Raw genomic sequence first — 20,108 nt, forward strand, 5'->3', positions numbered from 1 at the left:
CCATGATTTGTTGGGTTGGGGGGCATTGTATATTTCCGTATTTGATTGATTCATATCTCTGTCTCTTGCTAAAAATGTAAGTGCGATAATATGTCATGGAAATTGGAAGAACTCGATCGAATACGCATGGACATGTCCGATCGAGTTTAGGTCGGATGTGTTGGAACTGACCTACAATAACTATATTGTAGATCTTTACCCAAAAAAAAAAACCATATTGTAGATAACAATAACTTCAAATCCTAAAATAACTATATCAAAGTTTAGTTAATTGAATTTTAAAAATTCGGAAAGATAATTAAATCTAGGAGCTAATCAGATTATTTAAGAATTAAAAGAGTATGTTATTTTCAAAAATTAAAACAAAATATGTTTTAGGAAAAAATAATTTAATATCCTACTCCTAATAAAAAAATTATCTGAAAATTTGAATTACTCCTAATTTAAATTAAATTCGTACAAAGTACAAGTTAATTTAGAGTATACTCTTAATTTCCCTCTTGATCACATTGATTGGGAGCTCTTTACCACATAAATCTTTTGTGTCATTCTTCTCTTCCCTGTCCTCTACTTGGTCGTTTTCGAGTTTGATTTTTTTCGTTTCTGCTCATAACAAAAAATTATCAAATAGCCTAAAGAAGCCAAATTAAGAATATTTATTGGTTAATTTTTATTAGTTTAAGAAACAAATTACTTATTTATACAAATACACTTTTTTCCGTTATAAGGGAGGCATTTCGACCGGTGACCAACCCCCTAACCGAAGTCGCTAGCTGGCTCAGACCGAGCTGCACGTCCCTCGGCCAGTGGTAGGGCTAGCGAGGCACCCCCATTCAGTCGAAAGAGAGATAGTGCACGACGGACAGAGAGATCTGAGAGTCAAAAGATAGGTAAAAAAGACCATTTAAAAAGAAGAAGAATTATTTATTTATTATGTATCATTCATAATTATTATTTATTTTTATTTTCTTTATTTTGCTACGTCACCATTTGCTAACGATACTAGTCCATAGATGGCTCGGAAGTTTACCAATTGCCTAACCGAAGTCGCACTTGGACTGCGTGTGGTGGGGCCACCAACGAGGCACCCCCATTCAGTTGAAAGAGAGAGATGGTGCACGAGGGACAAAGAAATCTGAGAGTCAAAAGATAGCTAAAAAGAGACATTTTTTTTTAAAAAAATATTTGTTTATTATTTATCATTTATAATTATTATTTATTTTGTCATCTTATTTATTTTTTATTTTATTATGTTACATCAACATTTGCTAACTATGTCAGTCCATAGCAGTAGCTGCCTTGGTCGACCGAAGAATGAGAATCTGCTCGCAAACGATGTCAGTCCATGGCAGCAGTTGCCCTGGTCGACCGAAGAACGAGAATCCGTTTAGATCAGTAATCCACAGAAGGAATAAATGAATAGGAGAGACTATATGCGTCCGGTTTGTTTGCACAATAGGTGATAAGATCCATCATTCAATTTAGGTGTATTAATCTGCAATGCTAACGTATTCTTTTTGTTGGGTATCGTTGGGTAGATATCGAGTGAATTAATTTCCATTCTGATATCTATTTGTGTAAAAAGCTTCCTAGATGCACCTTGTCCTAGGACTTTCTGCAAGACCAGTACTCAACCATCCATAGTTCCCATAGTGGCAATATTCATCAACTTTGGATGCAAGAAAAATGATCAGGGGAAGGGAACCAAAATGAGGTCATGATTTGCACATAACATGATATCATAGGACCGTAAATTTACTGAAGATAGGATTCACTGGTTAAACAATTTCAAAAGGAAACACTTCTAGGAATACCAGTAATCTAGAATCGAGCCCTAGTCAAACCCGCATTCTCAAGTTCTACAAAGCAAATCTTGAGTCGTATTGAAAATTGAACAAAGGCCATCCGCCTTAAAATCCCAACTTGGTGCGGCGCCAATGCCTACGCTTCGCATTGTACCTGATACCAACACACATACAAGCCCTCATCAATGTTCGAACTTGGGTTAACGAAATGAATAAGTACACAAAGGTTCCTGCATTCTCTCTTTAAACATTCCAGACATTACAGTTACCCCTCAAAGTTACTTAAAAAATCTAATGTTTCTTCATCAAGACACATAAGGGCCCTAATCATATTTCGACTCGTAATCAAATCCATGATTACCGATAGAAAATACTACTAAGTAATTGTCCCAAAGATTCTATACCTATCTATTTGAAGAAGGAATCATGTAAGAAAGGGGATTCCTAATTGTACATATGGTACTCCGAACTTGGAAAGAGCAAGAAGAAATTTAACGACCGCAACTCATTTTCTTATCATACAAAGCCATTTGCAAGCTCTCATCAATGCCCGAACTGAGTGAATTCTACAAGACGGTATCACAATCTAATACCTAATCATGCAAATCATTTGCAACCTACTCGAACTGCACTTTTTGCAGCACCTATCCAAAACCAATTCGCATCGATTTTCGAAATTGTGGAGTAAAATCGAGACCTTTCACCATGAAACTTCATCTCTGCTATTCTAATCACATCCACCTATATCACATTCTATCTATTGAATCTCCACGCTGAAAAAATTAGGGCACTCTACAAAGCAAGCAGCTCAAACGCAGGGGCAGTTCTTCCGGTTTTCATAGAAAAATCAAAATTAAACAAAGGGAAGGTATTCAAGGATGCGAACCTGATGGTGTTGTCGGTCCTCATGCGGATCCAGTGCGGGATCGGCCTGTTCTGCCTCATCTTCTTCGCCAGCTTCTTCTTGATCCTGAACGTCTTGTGCGACGGCTGCACAAACCAGGCCACAAATCAGTAATCCATCACCAACAGAAACCATAACCGTAACATCAAAGCGTACTAACAATCGAGCCAGAATACCATCTTCGCTGCTGCAGTGGATGGGCGACGCCGCGGGACTGAGCTGAAGGAGCGAGCTGGTGGAGGTAAACCCTAGCCACCGAAACCCTAAGCTTTTATACCTGAACGAACGAGGAAGGAGAAGGGGAAAGAGTATGGACCAGAGGCCCGCAATAGATGATTATTGTGGGCCGAGCCCCAGGGCCCAGCTCTTTCGGCCCATCACAGTTCATGCACGTGATAGTTTATGACGCTCGAGTATCCCACACCGAGGAGTCTTCTAATGCTTGGCTCCCGGGGTGACTATAAGAGGGGACGTGCAAGAGCAAATGGAAATCACGCAGCCACGCGGTGAGCACAGAGCGAACTATTCTTTCGCCTTTTACTAAAGAATACCGTGTGCTCGCCGCATATAGTGGCATACGCCAATTTTTGGAGAGCCGTCGCCTTTCGGTGAAGGCTCAACCAACTCTTAGTCGAAGCTTTAATTTTAATTAGGTTTTTTGGCTGAAAATAGCTTGAGCATCTAATGTATCTGGGAACTTTAATGGGTATGGATGAGTATAAATAATCAATCCCATTTCAAGTTTGAACTCTTAAGGCCACTTGTCAGGTCATTTGGTCCGGTTTATACATTCCGGGTCGAGGTTCCTAATCTCTGAGGAATTTGATCTCTTGGGAATTAGTAAGGCGAAACCCAGATGCATTTGGGAATGAGATGTATGCTTGTATGTATTCGCTGATCTCCTGGGAATTAGTAAGGCGAAACACATATGCATTTGGGAACGAGATGTATGCTTGTATGTATTCACTACTTTGGCTGAAAGTAATTTTTTAGCATCTAATATATTTGGAAATAAGATGGATGCTGTATAAATATGATGTGGATGTGATTTCGATCAGATTTTGTTGATCACGTGAGAATAGTATAAGGCTATGTTCATGGTTGGGATAAAATTTTGAAAAGTTTAATGGCTTGTTTGGTTTCAATCCTACTTTAACTTAATTCTATCCTTAACAAAATAAAATAACTTATACAAAATCAAAGGGTGAGTTCCATTTATACCATTCTTTTTTCACAACAAAACAAAATAACTCATATAAAATTAAAGGGCGGGTCCCATTTATGTCACTTTTTTTTAAAATCAAAATCTGATTTTAAAATCCTATTTTGAAAACAAATACAGTATAAAAAATTAGGATTGAGTTTGGTATCAAGCTCGATAAAAGTATTAAAAAAAATCATTCCCATTAGGAAGGGTGTGATAAGTATAAGGCTATGTTCATGGTTGCTCAAGGGAAGGGAAGGACTGGCGGTGCCTAACGTCGGTCAACCCCTCTTCGATGAGCTTCCCGGTCACCTTTAGGACTTCGGCGATTTTAGGGGCGGTTGCAGCCTGCTCCTTCCATTTCCGGTCTTCTTTTTTATTTTTTTTTCCTTTTCAATTTTCATATAATTTCAAAATGTATATTATTTTTCTAAAATTAAAAAGAATATTTTCTTTCAGGGCATGCATGTTGTTCAGTTTACTCAAATATCTTTGTTTCTAAACCTTGTTCTGCAACAAAAGCACAATTGGGATATCCGATGTCCTGATGATTTTAATTCCAATATCACCCCACTTCTGTATCCCATCCTAATCAGACTACCAAACATAGCCTAACATTACGTTTGGTTCGTTGAATTAGAATTGATGCTGAATAGAATGGACGCGGATAAGAATTAAAGTGGGAATTGATTGAAATTTTGATGAATTTTTGTTTAATTGGTTGGAGAGTAGAAAAGCTTATAACAAAATTTTATATCGGGTCAACCAAAATACACTGTAAATACACCATAAACAAAGATAAAAAGACATAATACCCTTCTTTGTAAATATTAAATTACAAAAAAGAGTTAAAAAAAACCAGCTTTATCATATCTGGCTAGACGTTGAATCAAGGGGGTATGGATTCACGAGTTTATGGGTCAAATTGGAGATTCTATGGATCAAACTGCACGTTTAATTAAATATATTAACGATGAATATATCATTACGAAAAGTTATAGTAAATCACTATAAAATATTAAAAGTCAGGATGAACCATCTACCGATGCCATGTAGAATGGAGGGGGCTCTCCTCACATGACCTTTCATATGATCGACAACAACAATTTGACAAGTTGCGAAGTGTCGTCATGCCACCTCACTTCTCGAAATCAATACCATGAAAGATGTAAAGACGACACCATAGTTATGGACATTCATTAAAGAAAAGAAACTATAATCATAGAAAAAAGTACTGGGTAGGAAGTTCTCGATGATCTGATAGAGAAGGGATGGAATCATTGGGTTTTCTTCGTCGTCCCACAATCATTGGTTTTTCTTGGCTTTACTGCTACCCAGCTTACTCCTCCAGTTTACCTTATAAGAGCTCATGATAATATAATATATTTCAGTTTAGCGTCAGCAGAGATATTCTTCGTTCGTAGTTTATAATTTCTCAATTCACAATATTAACAGAATTCATATTTGCATATTTGAAAAATATTAAAACAAGAAAATTATTCAACCTAATCATTCTTGTGCGGGCCTATTGTCTAATTAAATATAAATACACAATAATTTAAATAATTGAAAATAATGAATGAGAGGAAATATTCTACCCAATCTTGTTCTCTCTTTGTTACGTTGTGATGACTTAAAAGGAAAAAAAAGGCCCAAGGGAAAAAAAAAAGTGAATGTTGCCGAAATGGTTTAAGGTATAGGCATGCATTTATTGGGAAGTTGGAGGTCCTTGATTCAAGCCTCCATCCAACCAATTAGATTTTGTTAATATAAAAGGAAACCCAGAAAACGGTCCGGTTCATGCGGGATTGGTGCATTTAACTAAAAAAGCGCTCGGTGTAATGGGTTCACTGGCCTAATTGTCCAACCTCGATCCTTGAGCAGAAACAAATCGGGCGAGGTGCTACTTTCCAGTTGAACTGATCCGACTGGCCAGTCGAATTCAATTATGATAACATTTAAAAAAAACTACTATCAAAAGAAGATGAACAATAGGTACAACAAGCCTATGGCACCCGAGTCGCCCTGGGCTCGCTAGCCCCATAAGCGGGCTTGCCTTGGGTTTACGAATCCGGCCCAAAGGTCGAGAGACCTCGATTTCAATGAACCCCAGGCTAGGGAACCCTGGGTTTATAGAGAGAGAATCATGAGCCCCGGGTGGCTCGTGAGCCATCAAGCAAGAGGCTCATAAGCCTTTTGGTGGTTCGTGGTTGTACATTCCAGTCGAGATCTCAGTCTCCAAGGTCATATTTAGCTTTTCGAGGTTGGATCTGGCTTCATGACCTTGAGACTGGCTAAGAATGGTGGAAGCCGCCGCTGGAGGTGCAATAACATACTAGCAGTAAAAGAGTGCAACACTGGAGTGACTGAGCTTTGGAAATAAGATAACTAGCCAAAGACTTATTGGTAATTGCAACATCCGTTCCCTAAATTGCCATAGAAGATGGTGGGGTTACTATAAAGAAAAATACCTAAGGAGCTGGTTTTTAGGCTTTGGCAAATGCTTTTAAGCGTCGAGAAAACAAGCGTTAGCCAATGTTCCATTGGTACACGTATAGACCAACACAATTTGATATTTTTAAAGTGTTGGCATAGATTGGACTAAAGGTAGTAACACTTAAACTGCACTGCCTTAGGCCTGTTGAAACGCCAGCCTTGCCCAAGCTGGGTCGACATTTTTATGTGTCGGCCTTGCTTAGGCTAGGCTGATGTTTCAAAGTGTCGAGCCAATTTCAGATAAGTGAACACTAAAACGGCATCGGCCTTCGTCAGGCTGAGCCAACGCTCTAGAAAGGTCAGGCTTGGCTCACAAAAACCCACATCCACGATGGTCCCGGGCTTACTACCTTTTAGTCAACTTATGACAACTTCTTTTCAGCTCATTAACAATTACAACAAATCAAGAAACACAAATTTTAAGTACTTAATTAAAATATAAGAGGTGCAACTATATCATAATTTATCATGCGTACTATTACAGGACCTTATAAAGGTCAACGTCATAATATCATTAACAATATAGTCATTAGCAACAACACAACTGAAAAATGTTGATGTCAACACATGTCAATAAAATCATCACAAAACACGAAAAGTACTTATCCGGTCGAGCCATGATTCGAACCTTCACTTCCTGAGAGTTATCTTCATCAACATTTATTTAATGACGTTATAATTAATCATGTCCGTTAACAAACAAAAGACTATACAGTTATAGTAATATTTCACTTACTCAAGAGCTTAGCCTTCAAGAATCTCCTATAACTTGAAGAAACTTAGCTTCTAGAGTCGGCTTCTCAAGCTTTCGCCTTCGCATGAAATCTTTCTTTTATATCCGCTTCTCGAGCTTGTTATTCGGCTCGAATTTCTTCTACTTGCTTCGCATTCGAGTACTTTGTCAAGGGATGGGCCTATTTCACTTGTTTGACTTGAAGAACCACTATGCAATCTTGATTGCGTTATCCCACATTCATATCCTGTTACCTTTCCATGCTTGTACAGCACGAAAACTTTGGTGGGCACATCATTTTTCACAACTGACTTGATTGATGGATGTGTCATCAGTTGACTTTGGGGAGACGATCCTCGACGCCGTCGGTACCTTTGTCAGAAGGCTCATTTGCAGCTGGAATGTTGAACTTGAGGGCATCGGTGATGACTTCTCTTACATCTAATTGCTCATTTGGTGGCTGTCAATCAATTGGTGGACTTGTTATAGATTGTGGGATTTGAAGTGGTGACCTCTCGATGGGCTCTCCATGGAAAATCTAATGCTTGTAATCTCTCATTATACCATGGTAGACAAGATGATGATGTACAGTATCCAGTGTATATAATCCCCCGTCCTTGCATCAATTGCATGGACAATAAATCTTCCCGTTAGATGGAGAGTTGTCAACTGCATATTCGACAAAACTTGCTATCCCGTTCATATAAGCCGGGATAAACCTTGGCGTCTCAAGCCAACTTTTATCCATGTCCTGTTATAGTAATGAATGGCATAACTTCTTTCATGTTCAATAAAGATGAGGAGCAATGAAGATAGTGGAAAAGGTCAATATATACCTAATTACGCACTTCATCGTACGCCTATAGGGTCTTATTGAAAGACTATCGCATGTTACATACAACTAGTTATATCACTACCAACCCACAACAAATAATGCATGCAACGCATATACATCTCTACAACTTCATCAAACATTCATCTTGACATTAGATGAAAATGCAATAGGTTCAAATAGGCAATGCAAATTTCTATGTATTTATTGTATCTTTAGAGAGAAATAGAGAAATAGAAATAAGTACCTTGAAATGGAGTAATCGAAAAAAGGGATGAGGTTTGAAGGTGGAGGAAAGAAGAAGTGGGATGTGGTGGTTTGAGGGTGTGGAAGATTTGGAAGAAGTCCATGATATGAAGTCTTCCTTGTAAATTTATAAGCAATGGGCGAGCCTTTTTGTTCGGGTCGAAAAATAGACTGTGTTTTTACTGATATGGATTGATTCAAACAGTTCACCGCTTATTCCGCTTAAGCAGTTCTGCCCACCCAACTTATCCCTTCTTTTGACATTCTTGTGTGTTTGGATTTATAAATTTTTTTAACTCAACTCAACTCAACCCCACTCCACTTATCTTCAATTCAATAACATTACTTTTTCCATTTGTAAAATTTTTTAACCATTCAATTTAATTTTTAATACTAAATTCTTTAAACTATTTATTACTTTTTCAACAATTCAACAATACAATCATTACTTAATCATTACTTTATCTCAACTATTTATTATTTTTTCACACTTTTTCTCATAATTCAACAACATAATCATTACAAACCAATTAAAATCAAAATTCAACTCAACTCAACTCTAATACTAAACACATTCTGTGTGTTTGGATTTTAAGGCCTGTTTGTTTTCCCAGTTAAAATCACAAAAAAAACTTAACTTTAACTTTAACTCAACACACTACACAACAAAAACACACATTTCTCAAGTCAAAAATGTTAACTTTAACTTTAACTCAACACACTACACAACAAAAACACACGTTTCTCAAGTCAAATTTATAATTTCATCTCATTTGTCATTTTCCACAATCAAAATCAAAATTACTTTAATTCTGAAATTAAGCGCACTATAAAATTTTTTTAACTCAACTCCACTTATCGTCAATTCAACAACACAATTATTACTTAATCATTACTTTATGTAAACTATTTATTACTTTTTCACATTTTTTTTCATAATTTAACAACACAATCATTACTTAATTATTATTTTATCTAAACTATTCATTACATTGTCACATTTTTTCTCATAATTCAACAATACAATCATTACAGACTAATTAAAACCAAAATTCAACTCAACTCAACTCAACTCTAAATCCAAACACATTCTTAATCTCCTCCACCAACCCAACTTATCCCTCAGACCACTCCTCAGCCAACCCACTATTAAAGTAGCCTCCCCTCGTTCTCCGTGCCAAGCTTCAAACTTTCCCAAATGCTCCCACTCTAGCTCAAGAATAGCTAAGAGGAAAACCATCTTGGATTTCTCTTGTTGTGTCTTTCTCGACAGAATCTTGATTTTGCTCCTTTTCCATCTTTTCTTGCCGAGGTATCTCAAGTGGGTTGGTCTCAATTTTGAGCATGGAGTCTACAATCGATAGCTAAGCTGAAGACTAGCTCAAAAAATCCCAACTTACTTTCTTGGTTCCTTCTCCGAGCCCACGATCCTCTGTTCTCGGCTATCTGGGCATGTAAACACACAATAACCCACCGAGAAAGCCGAGAACAGAAAATCGTGGGATCGAGGACAGAACCCAAAGCAAGCTGGGATCTTTCGAGCTAGTCTTCAGCTCAACTGACGATGGGGGACTCCGCGCCCAAAATTGAGACTGACCCACTTGAGATACCTTGACAAGAAGAGAAGGAAAATGAGTGAATTCAAGATTTTGTCTGGAAAGACACAGCAGGAAAAATCCAGGATGGTTTTCTTCTCAGCTTTTCTTGAGGTGCAGTGGGAGCTTTTGGGAAAGTTTGAAGCTTGGCACGGAGGAGGGGGGGGAGGGCTACTGACAACATGCTCTGCCAGCTTGTTGACAACATGTTGTCAGTGTAAATTGTGTTTGAGTTAGTGAGAACATGTCCGATAAGTGTCAACGTGTTAACATTGTTTGACAAGTGAGTAAACACCGTTTGATGCATTCATTGGGTCGACAAACATCTCCTTATCTTGACGCTTATAGAGGGTGCTTAAGTATAAACCTCGCGAGTGTCAGCCAAATTCGGAAGCGAAGCAAGTCTTGCCCAAACCCTTACCACAATTTGTCTTCCAAGGCTGCTCTTCGTCGTCTCTTTACCTTGAAATTACTCCTGAGTTTCTTTCATGAATGTTAAACATAACATGTTCAAGCCAATATTCTGATAACTACTTCCAATCTCATACCCCTCCACCACAATGCAAGCTCTATTTCCCTCGACCAATCTTCTAGTGGCTGTAAATACATAGGGGCCCTGACTATTTTTCCAAAACTCTTCTAGCATAAGGGAAAGTGAAAAAGATATTTTCGCGATTGAGACCTCTTCTGCATTACAAAGCACGTATTCGGTGTCACTGTCTAGAGAACCCTATTAACTAGATATTTCATATCTCCAACTTTATAGCTAAGCTAACCATAAACCATAGGCTTTGCAATTTCTCTTAGCTTGAACAATTTTCTCTGAAAAACACGGTGTATTATTTTACCGGATAGCCCGACATAACTTATAAACGCCATAATCCTGGTTTAAGATTCTAATGTTTAACTAGCATGAATCGGCCTATTCAAGATATAAACGGGTTACTGGCATGATAATGGCACGACTTTTGGAAGCCTAAAATTACTTTTGAAATCAAGAAAATAAAAATCCGAGATCCAAGATGATTCTGTAAATGGGCTAGTCCAACATGTAATTCTTGATGGGCTAATGAATTGGGCGAGGTATTGTCGAGGGACGACACAAATTTTTGTTTAACTATTTGTTAATTTATTTATTACTATTTTTGGATAAGCTCCTTGTTTAATTTCACTCCCGATAAGTTACAGCATCGGAACATTAATGAATGTGAATGAGTTGGTTGATTAATCAATAACTTATTATATGTGGATCATTCTATTAATGTTTATTTTTTTGGTTGGTATTTTCTATCCCTTTTTTTATTCCTAATGAGCTCCTCATTTTATAACAGGCAAGTACGAACCACAAAAATCCATAAGTTGTATATTTATTGATTGAGTAATTCGTAACTTAATTTTCATGTATGGATCTTTCGATCAAGTTCTTTTAATTGAGTTGTAACCGAAAAAAAGTTCTTTTAATTGAGTGCTACTAGTTTAAGGTAGCACAAGTAGAACCCGTTTTACTATAACCCCTTGAGTTAAAAAAAAGAAAAAAAGCAAGTAAAACTTTGAGAATCTAGGGGCCTGTTTGGTTTCCCAATATTATTTTAGAATTACAATTTTAACTTAACTAAACAAAATAATTCATACAAAGTCAAAGAGTGGACCCTATTTATACCACTTTTTTTTCACAACAAAACAATATAACTCATACAAAGTCAAAGGGTGGGCCCCATTTATACCACTCAAAATCAAAATCAAAATCTAATTTTAAAATTCTACTATGAAATCAAACGCAACCTAGATGATTGAATAAAAGGGGGTGAAACTTCACAACTGTGTTTTCTTCTACAATCTAATTTGAAAAAATTATCATATAAACACGGTTCAGTTCACTATGTTAACAATAGATGATTGAATAGTTTACTGACACACGTGTAAATAAAGTGCCCCATCATTGATCGTAAAAAGTACGAGTTGATATCGACTAATAGAGTATGTGCCGACTGGGTTAGAATAACAGGTTACTTTAGCATTTTTCTTAGTTGACGAACTGGACCTGGTTCATGTCCTCCTCTCATGTTCTTAGTTAATGGGGGAACTAACTACGATGTCATAAGGGCTCCGAGGAAAATTAGTTGCAATTTGGAGGACCGTTGCCATAAAATTATATTCCTGAAGGGTCACTTCAAGTAGTACTTAAAATTATGGTTTGAAATTAATTAGTATTGTTAATACTTCGAGAGCAAAAGTCTCGCAGCCTCGGACATACAGGAGAACCGTTCGTTCCGTTGTCGGTTACAGAACAATTTATTGAATGAAAGAATATGATGAGGAGGAAAAGGAAAGAGATGAGAAAGAACAGGGACTGTAAAAGAATTTCGTAAAACTAAGCGGCATATGTAGTGTGGAGATATTTCATGAAACAAAACATAGTTAAGAGCTGAAAGAGATCTCTTCATCACTCTTCAAGGATCCATCCCCTTGACACTGCAAAATCATAACACAACAAACTAATGTCATCAATTACATGTTTTGTTTCTAATGATTGATCTCGGAAAGAGATAATTAACTAATTAAAGATTGTGATCATCAGTTGATCATATGTTACCTTGGGATGCAATCGTCCAACCGTTTTCGAAGCTGAGGGCCCAGAAGAAGTAGCCACGGAGCTTCAGGGCCTGGGCGTAGGCAATCTTCGCAGTCAGGGTGGCGATGTTGTCATATGTGACCCAGTAATTTCCCGCAAAAGAATAGACTGATATGGTGTCCGGGTCGTACACCACCGTGGCGCTGAAGTTCTTGTTGAATTCCTCGACCTGGGAATAAGTGAGGATGCCGTTTCCGGGGCCTGCGTTGACTGCCGGGGCCCCGATGCTGTGGACATTCGGATCCTTGAGAGTCCAGGTCCTCCCATAGAGCGCCAGGCCCATGACCAACTTCTTCCCGGGGATGCCGGCTTTGAGCCAGGACCTCAACCCGTAATACGAGCTCAGTTTGCTCTTCGGATCAAAGAAGGCCGTTTGGGCCCCTGTGGCTGATGGGTCCCACGACCCATGGTAGTCGTAGGACATCACGTTGATCCAGTTCAAATACTTATTTATTGCCGCAGTCGGGTACTTCTGTGAGCCCCCAGTCGCGGAGAAGTCGGATGAGAAGTAGACGGCAGCCGTGAGCAATAGCTGGGGCTTGTTTGAGGCCTTGGCCTCCTTTCTAATGGCAAGCCTCCACTCCTTCAATAGGACGCCAAAGTAGTCCATTTCCTTCGGGGTCTGGGGGTACTCCCAGTCGAGGTCGAGTCCGTCGAACCCGAACTTCCTCGCAACCTCCAAGGACGAGTTTATGAAGGCGCCTCTCGAGGAAGAAGAGGAGGCCAGCTTGGCAAACAAGGGCCCTTCTCCGAACCCACCGATGGACAGAAGGGTCTTTACCGTCGGGTACTTGTACCGAAGTGTAGTAGTGAAGTTCGAGAGCTGTATCGCTGTCGTGTTCGACAGCTCAAACTTGAATGTCACGTTGCTCGGGGAGAGGAAAGCGTAGAAGATGTGAGTAAAGAGAGTCGTGTTGATCGCGGATGGAGGAAGGTTCGCGTTCCACGAAGGGTAGTAAGTAGCTTTAATGATGCCCCGCGGTTCGGAAGAATTCGAATGAGAAGAAGATTGGACGCAGCTCACTGCCATGAGAAGCATTGAGAAGACAAGGAATAGGAACGTCCTAGGAAAAGCCATTTTCGAGGTCGAGGGGATGGTCGTGTCTCTCTTTGGAGTATTCCAAGCCATGAAACCCTAAATATAACATAAGGAAGGTCTTTGGGGTGACAAATGGATCATTCAAGAGGGTGACGTTAGATGTCATGTTTCTTATTAAAAGTTCAGTTTTGGAAGATAGCGTTTACTATCGACTTGACTAGGGACAGATTCTTAAACCTTAATTAATTGATTGGGGTTTCTATTAAGACGGCTGTGGATGTCATTAATTAAACCTTGGCATTGGATTGATCTCTGTTGATGAATATTCCATTGTGAAGAAATTAATTATGTGTTTGGAGTTTCACTATGTTGCTCGAGAAACAGACGGTATCCTAAGGCGTAGTTGTCCGATTTAGACACTTTATATGAGCGTGGAATGTGGCATGGATGAGCTATTAATCTTGTTCTATGTGGTTTCGGTTTTATTGAGGTTTTTAAGATATAATTTATTGATTGCACCTCGAGTGTAGGCCGAATGTTTCTCTTAGGTAATTTATGGTCGAATATCGCTTTCATATAGCATTGATTTTGGAGAGTTATGTCCTGTTCTTTGTTTAAAAAAATGAAGAATAAAATAAAGCCAAATTAATTCAGGAAATGAATCAATATGTAGGTATTAAAGATGAACTGCATGTTACTAGAACTCTAGTGTTCCAGCACGGATTTGCTTCCACATAACAATTAATCACAATTTTTAAAGAGAAATTTACTTTTTAGGAATAATAAGGAATTTCAACAATAACTGGAATTTTGAATGGTATTCATACTATATTAGAATTTTAAGTTGTATAGTAACAGTTATGCTACTGATTCTCTTATGTATAGTGCATTTCATACTTATTTCACCATTGACATTATACAGATTTATTACAAAAATTAAGTGCAAATGCAGAATATTGATTTTTCAAATTCATTTTTGAAAAATAATGTTTTTTGATATCCTTATTTTTATTTATTAAATTTTTACTCAATATGAAACCTAATTTCATGAATTAGTATCTCGTAATAGTATCTCTCTTTTTTTTTTTGAAAATCCTGCATATAGGTAGCTAATTATTTAATTTAATATGTGTTGCATATTTATTTGATTGTGCATATAATACAAAGGTGTGTAAAAGATATTTCGTTCTGGCATACAAATTTTTTTCGCACATTTTCAAAATAGAAATACGTATTCAAAAGCATTATTTTCACACGTTAAATTTCATTTTTCTTTAAAAAATGGAATGATCATATTTTGATATAATCAGTAAAGTATGACAATTTATATATATGCTTAATTAATTTCTTATAGATTAATATATTATCTATTTTCATTTTGTTTATTTAGATAATTTATTCTTTACAAAATAATTTTTAAGTGTATTAGTTTTATTTATTGATAGCATTTATTCTAAAAGGAATTTTCTACATTATGGTATCCTATTCGTGCGCTACACGGGCGTTTACATAAATTACTTTTCATAATTAGCAAAAGTATTTTCATAATTTCAATATCTAGGTTGGATATTCTTTTATACTTATTTTAAATAATTTCTAAGAAAGATTTGATCATGGCAATACATGATTTTGTATTTATTTTACATAATATTATTGAGAAATTAGATTGCAAATTCAGTGGACTGATATTTTCGATAAATTACTTAGTGTAATTCATGTACTAAGTGGACGAAATCAAAATTTTATGTTTTGTTTGGCATTTAAGTTGAATTTTAATTCAACTTTATTTTAACTTTGAATATATATAAATTAATTGTGTTGTAATGATTGTGTTCTTAAATTATGAGAAAAAATGTGAAAAAGTAATAAATATTTAAGAAAAGTAATGATTATGTTGTTGAATTGTGGAAAAAATAATGAATAGTTGAGAGATTTTAGTATTAAAAATTTAATTGAATAATTAAAAAAATTGAAGGAAAATGAAAAAATAATAATTGTGTTATTAAATTGAAAATAAGTGGAGTAGAGTTAAAAATTAGTTGTAAAATCAAGGGTTAACTTAACATATATATATATATATATATGTTGTATATAAATATTGAGGAACAGTTTTGACCGTATACATACCCACATGTATATGTATATATATATATTGCACGGTAAAAAATGCATTGACCGACACTTGCATCATAGGGCGGTTATTTGCATTGGTAATTGGCGGCAAATAAAAATATCCCTTCCTGGGAAATGTATAAAAGATACGTCTTTTCTCTTCAATAATGCATATTGAACATAAATAAATAGAGGTTATCGTGCCAAAAGTCATAATCAATTAATCGAAACAATTTTAGAATATTCAATGAGTAAGGTGTTCTACAAGTTTGCTAATAGTAGTACACATGAAGGCTTCGTTATATTCTCGAAGAGACTAGCCGAAATCCTTTAGTAGCTTTGTATGGGAGCGAATAACTCTTTTCGGAAAGCGTTAACCCGTGTTTCGGAGTAATTGTTCAATATCGAAGATCATGTTGGTCATCTGACTTCAAGTTCATGATTGGCATCGTCTTCTTCGACCGTCTCCGAGTTCGTCTTCTCCGAATTCGAATTCGGTTCCGTCTTTGTCTCCGAACCATCCGCCCTAAGGTATAAGGCCCCAACACGTATTGCACAATTTCAGTCTTATATAATGAGACATATATATTTGTAAATTTTCATTAATTTCAAAAAAATAACTGCGTAGCAATAACGCACTTAATATGGTTAATTTAGTATGGATGTGTACTTGCTTATATGATTTTAAAGGCAAGTGGAAGTAAACAATCTCTTCGAACGCTCTCAAAGTATTTGTTATTTTTAGGTCATGTACCTCCAATATCGTAAGAAATTTTAAGTTATTATATTTTTGAATAAATTGTAGTGCAGTGATATTTATCTCAAAGATGTTTTCTAAGAGTTTGTAAAAAATATCTTATAAATCGATTTCCCCTACATAGTATCCAATAATATATATTGCATAGCCTTTTTCATATTTAAATCTCAGGAACTTTAATTAAAATATCTTTTGCAATAATTTTCTCATTAATTTTTATTTAGATATATTTACATTTACATAAATGATTAGAACACGTAGAAAAATATAATATGATTTTTCAACATGAATTAATACATTTAAATTTTATATTTTTAGCTAAAAAATTTAAAATTTCGATTTTGAGTACCTAAACAACTATATTTTGTATCTTCTTATCTTATATATGAATTCATCACAATTTATTTTTTCATAGTAATTATGTTTATGATATATTGATTATAATTGTCGATACTTAAATTAAAATATAATATAATATATGAAATTAGATTATTTATAAAAATATTGCTCATTTAATGTACGGATCATGAGTCACTATATATTTATTTTATGTCTAATATCATATATAGATCTAAGTTATTGTCAATATTTCTGTGTTCACCAAATTTAAATTAAAATGTTGAATCATTCACGCAAAATTAAAATAATTAAGGTATACATAAATGTATAGTCCATGCAAAATTTCATTACAAAACTATGCAATGTTTTTTTTGATAAGTGGATATATTTGTCATGATTAATTACATGTCCAAGGACCTCTTATTTTCGATGATCTTCAGAAAGTACTTTATTTCAAAGGTGTAGTTTTTATTGATCACTTTTAGATTTTGTATAATTAAACCTTACATTAGATTCTGTAATTTCTTACTGTTGCATAAAGTTATATTGTTTGATTCTAGACTTGGGCGCAATTCCAAAATTCAACTCTTAGTTATACTTTAGTTTGTATTACATGGAGTAATTTTCTTGACTAATAATATAAGTTTCATGAGATAGACTATAATATTTATTTTTTCCCAATCAAATTCTTTAATAAATTACTTATCCAAATAATATTTCATCAATAAATTGATTTAAAAGTATATACAAGTATCTTGACCATAAAAATTGATAGATTCTTTAATTTAGATCCTAGAGGCAAACTGATTACATCATTTAAAAATCTATTTTTCATATAAGTGGGATTTTATATTAAATATTTAGTGTGATAATTTATTAACATTAATTTCATTTCAAGTGATTTTGACTATCTGTAAGATTATTGGTTATCTTTTTTTGCTTTTTTTTTTTGCTTGGCAAAAGGGAAAGCTTTCATCTGTTAAGTCAAATGCCCATTAAGATTAAGGTAGATTAAACTTTTTCCTTAAGCGAGAAGATTGATCAGTGATAGTATTTTCTGACTGTTCATCTCAATTCTTCCTTGACGTAACCGCGAACGTTTTGAGTTTTGGAAATAATATACAATTGGGATTAGACTTTAACGATGAGGACGAGTTGACCGACAAGAAAGTTTCAAATAACATTTCCTAAGAAACATAACCAAAAAGAAAAAAAACATTTAGCAATGTGAATTATGCATCCAGCTGGTGTAAAGAATCAATTCTCATCTAACTCTTTGTGGATGGCTCTTTGTGCACTGTCCTCTTCAGATGTCTGCTACTGCTCAAATCTAGTAGTTCGGGAATCGAGAGCTGAGCTGACACGAGGAAGATGCAGAATCAAAGCGGAGATATATTTAATATTTTTGTGGTACAAATTCTTCTTTAAGAAAAAATATAATTACAGTTTTGTTTTCCGATTACAAAGAAGGTTCATGTGTTCAATACAATAAAATAGAAATTCTAATAATTAATAGAGGAATACGAGCAGTCCCATCACGAGTATCAAATCTGGAACCTCTTGGTTATCAGACGAAAAACATGAAGGCGAAAGATGTGAAAATTAAAGGCTTCCCCAAACAATCTTATATATACACCTAATTAGCATGAACATTTGGTTTTTACATGATATTGAGGATACCCATGTTACATGATATAGAGAAAGAGATATTGATACATGGGAGGAAAGAGAGATGAATATCAATATCAAATGGACATTATTATCCTTCAACTTTTTTCTTTTATTTTAAATTTTATGATGATATTCGAACTAAAAGTATAGGATATTTTCATTAATTCAACCATCATACACATGAGAAAATTTGTTACAAAATCAAACTACTCCTTAAATAATAGTATATTATATAAGAAGATAAGATAAGATAAGATTACGCACATGCTCAAAGAATTTCAAACTCAGCGTGAGATAATTTGGAAACTGTAGCATCATGTATACATACGTAATAACATATCCTCGAGCTAGCGTATTACATTGCCACCTCATCAAAATTAAAACCATCTTCTCTTATGCTTTCACGTAGGGCCGGTAATATTTGACACGAAACGATAACTCGACACGGATACGACACGGAGTTAAACGGATTTGGGTTGGACATTTTTGGTATTCGGTCTAAACGGGTCCAAACCGTTTAGACACGGTTAATAAGCGTGTCTTATCGGGTTGAACCCGTGTAACCCGATTATACACAATTAAACCTGTTTATTTAGACGTGTTTAATCATATTATTTAATCGTATAACCTGTTAACCCGTTTATCTAACTGAATTTACCAAAATACCATTCCACTAACCCTAATTTTGAAATTTCATCTTTCAGTCCTTGCACCCTTCCTCCTTCCGTTCCGCCTCCACCTCAATCAGACGAAGCCTCCACCACTCCACCGTCCACGGTCCCAAATCCTTCCACCGTTCCGCTCGACCTTGACCTCGGCTCGACCCTGCGACCTCGGCCTCGCGACCACGACCCCGCGACCCTTGACTCGAGCCCTCTCTTCGACCTCAGAGTCTCAAGCGAAGCGACATCAACTCGGTCTTCGACCTCAGACGAAGTCAACCTCGACCTGGGCTCGGCCTCCGACCTCGATCCCGGCTCGACCCCGCGACCTCGGCCCAGCGACCTCCATCCCGCGACCGCGACTGCTACCCCGCGACCTTTGAGCCCTCGACCTTGACCCCGGCTCGACCGCGCGACCTCGACCTCAAGTATCCTTGCTGGCTGCTCTACAGACCCCGCCCCCCCACACTCCCCTTCCCTACTCTGCTTTGCTGCTTGTTTTATTTCGTCCAATCTATTCAGCTCTGCTTTGCTGCTTGTTGATTGTTGAACTTGAATACTTGCAATTTAACTGATTTGTGGAAATTCAGTTAAATAACTTACTTGAATACTTGCAATTGAATACTGCTCTGCTGTTATTGATCAAGGAAATGTCTTTGGTATATTTATGGGATCTATCTAGTCATGTAAGCCTGACTTGGGATGAATAGTTGACATGAAAAATTGTATATCTGCTGCTGCTGCTGCTTCTTTCCTCTATATGCCTGACTTTCCTCGTTTTCGTGCTGCTGTTGTTGCTGCTAATTGCCAATCATTTGTTGTTGGCTTCTATACACAATTCCTTTCTGTCTTTAAACGAGAGGAGCTGCCTATTTATTCCTTTCCCGATGCCACGGTTGTCATTGGTTTTGAGTTTATTGTACTTGAGTGACCAGGTGATATGATCAGATGTCTTTTTTCTCTCTTCTATTGTATATTCTTCCTGAAGCATATAAGGTCAAATGAATGTTCAAAGTTGTACAGAGTGGATATATATATGAGTCATGATCAGGTCGTGTTAAACGGGTAACCGGGTTGGATA

General features: G+C 36.3%; 2 protein-coding genes and 1 non-coding gene across 3 annotated transcripts; 1 reads left to right on the plus strand and 2 right to left on the minus strand.

The window, feature by feature from the left end:
- Positions 1–1,700: 1,700 nt before the first annotated feature.
- On the minus strand, positions 1,701–3,136 carry LOC116194245 (60S ribosomal protein L39). The gene is made up of 3 exons (XM_031523006.1): positions 2,886–3,136; positions 2,692–2,795; positions 1,701–1,959 (listed from the first exon to the last, which is right to left on the minus strand). The coding sequence occupies exons 1-3, from the start codon at positions 2,886–2,888 to the stop codon at positions 1,911–1,913; spliced, it is 156 nt and encodes a 51-aa protein (XP_031378866.1). The 5' UTR covers positions 2,889–3,136; the 3' UTR covers positions 1,701–1,910.
- A 70-nt stretch (positions 3,137–3,206) lies between these two features.
- Positions 3,207–3,326, plus strand: LOC116198280. Its single transcript, XR_004155221.1, has one exon. It is a non-coding gene; the product is annotated as a U5 spliceosomal RNA (small nuclear RNA).
- An 8,687-nt stretch (positions 3,327–12,013) lies between these two features.
- LOC116197320 (class V chitinase CHIT5b-like) lies at positions 12,014–13,542 on the minus strand. The gene is made up of 2 exons (XM_031527417.1): positions 12,409–13,542; positions 12,014–12,287 (listed from the first exon to the last, which is right to left on the minus strand). The coding sequence occupies exons 1-2, from the start codon at positions 13,523–13,525 to the stop codon at positions 12,259–12,261; spliced, it is 1,146 nt and encodes a 381-aa protein (XP_031383277.1). The 5' UTR covers positions 13,526–13,542; the 3' UTR covers positions 12,014–12,258.
- Positions 13,543–20,108: the final 6,566 nt, after the last annotated feature.

Source organism: Punica granatum, chromosome 2 (genome assembly GCF_007655135.1).
Source record: "Punica granatum isolate Tunisia-2019 chromosome 2, ASM765513v2, whole genome shotgun sequence".
NCBI lineage: Eukaryota > Viridiplantae > Streptophyta > Magnoliopsida > Myrtales > Lythraceae > Punica > Punica granatum.

Coding starts and splice junctions, on each gene's coding strand:
- LOC116194245 (XM_031523006.1), bottom strand. Junction 1,960..2,691: donor AGGACCGACAACACCATCAG/GTTCGCATCCTT, acceptor TGTTGGTATCAG/GTACAATGCGAAGCGTAGGC.
- LOC116197320 (XM_031527417.1), bottom strand. CDS start 13,525: ATGGCTTTTCCTAGGACGTTCCTATTCCTTGTCTTCTCAATGCTTCTC. Junction 12,288..12,408: donor TTGGACGATTGCATCCCAAG/GTAACATATGAT, acceptor ATGATTTTGCAG/TGTCAAGGGGATGGATCCTT.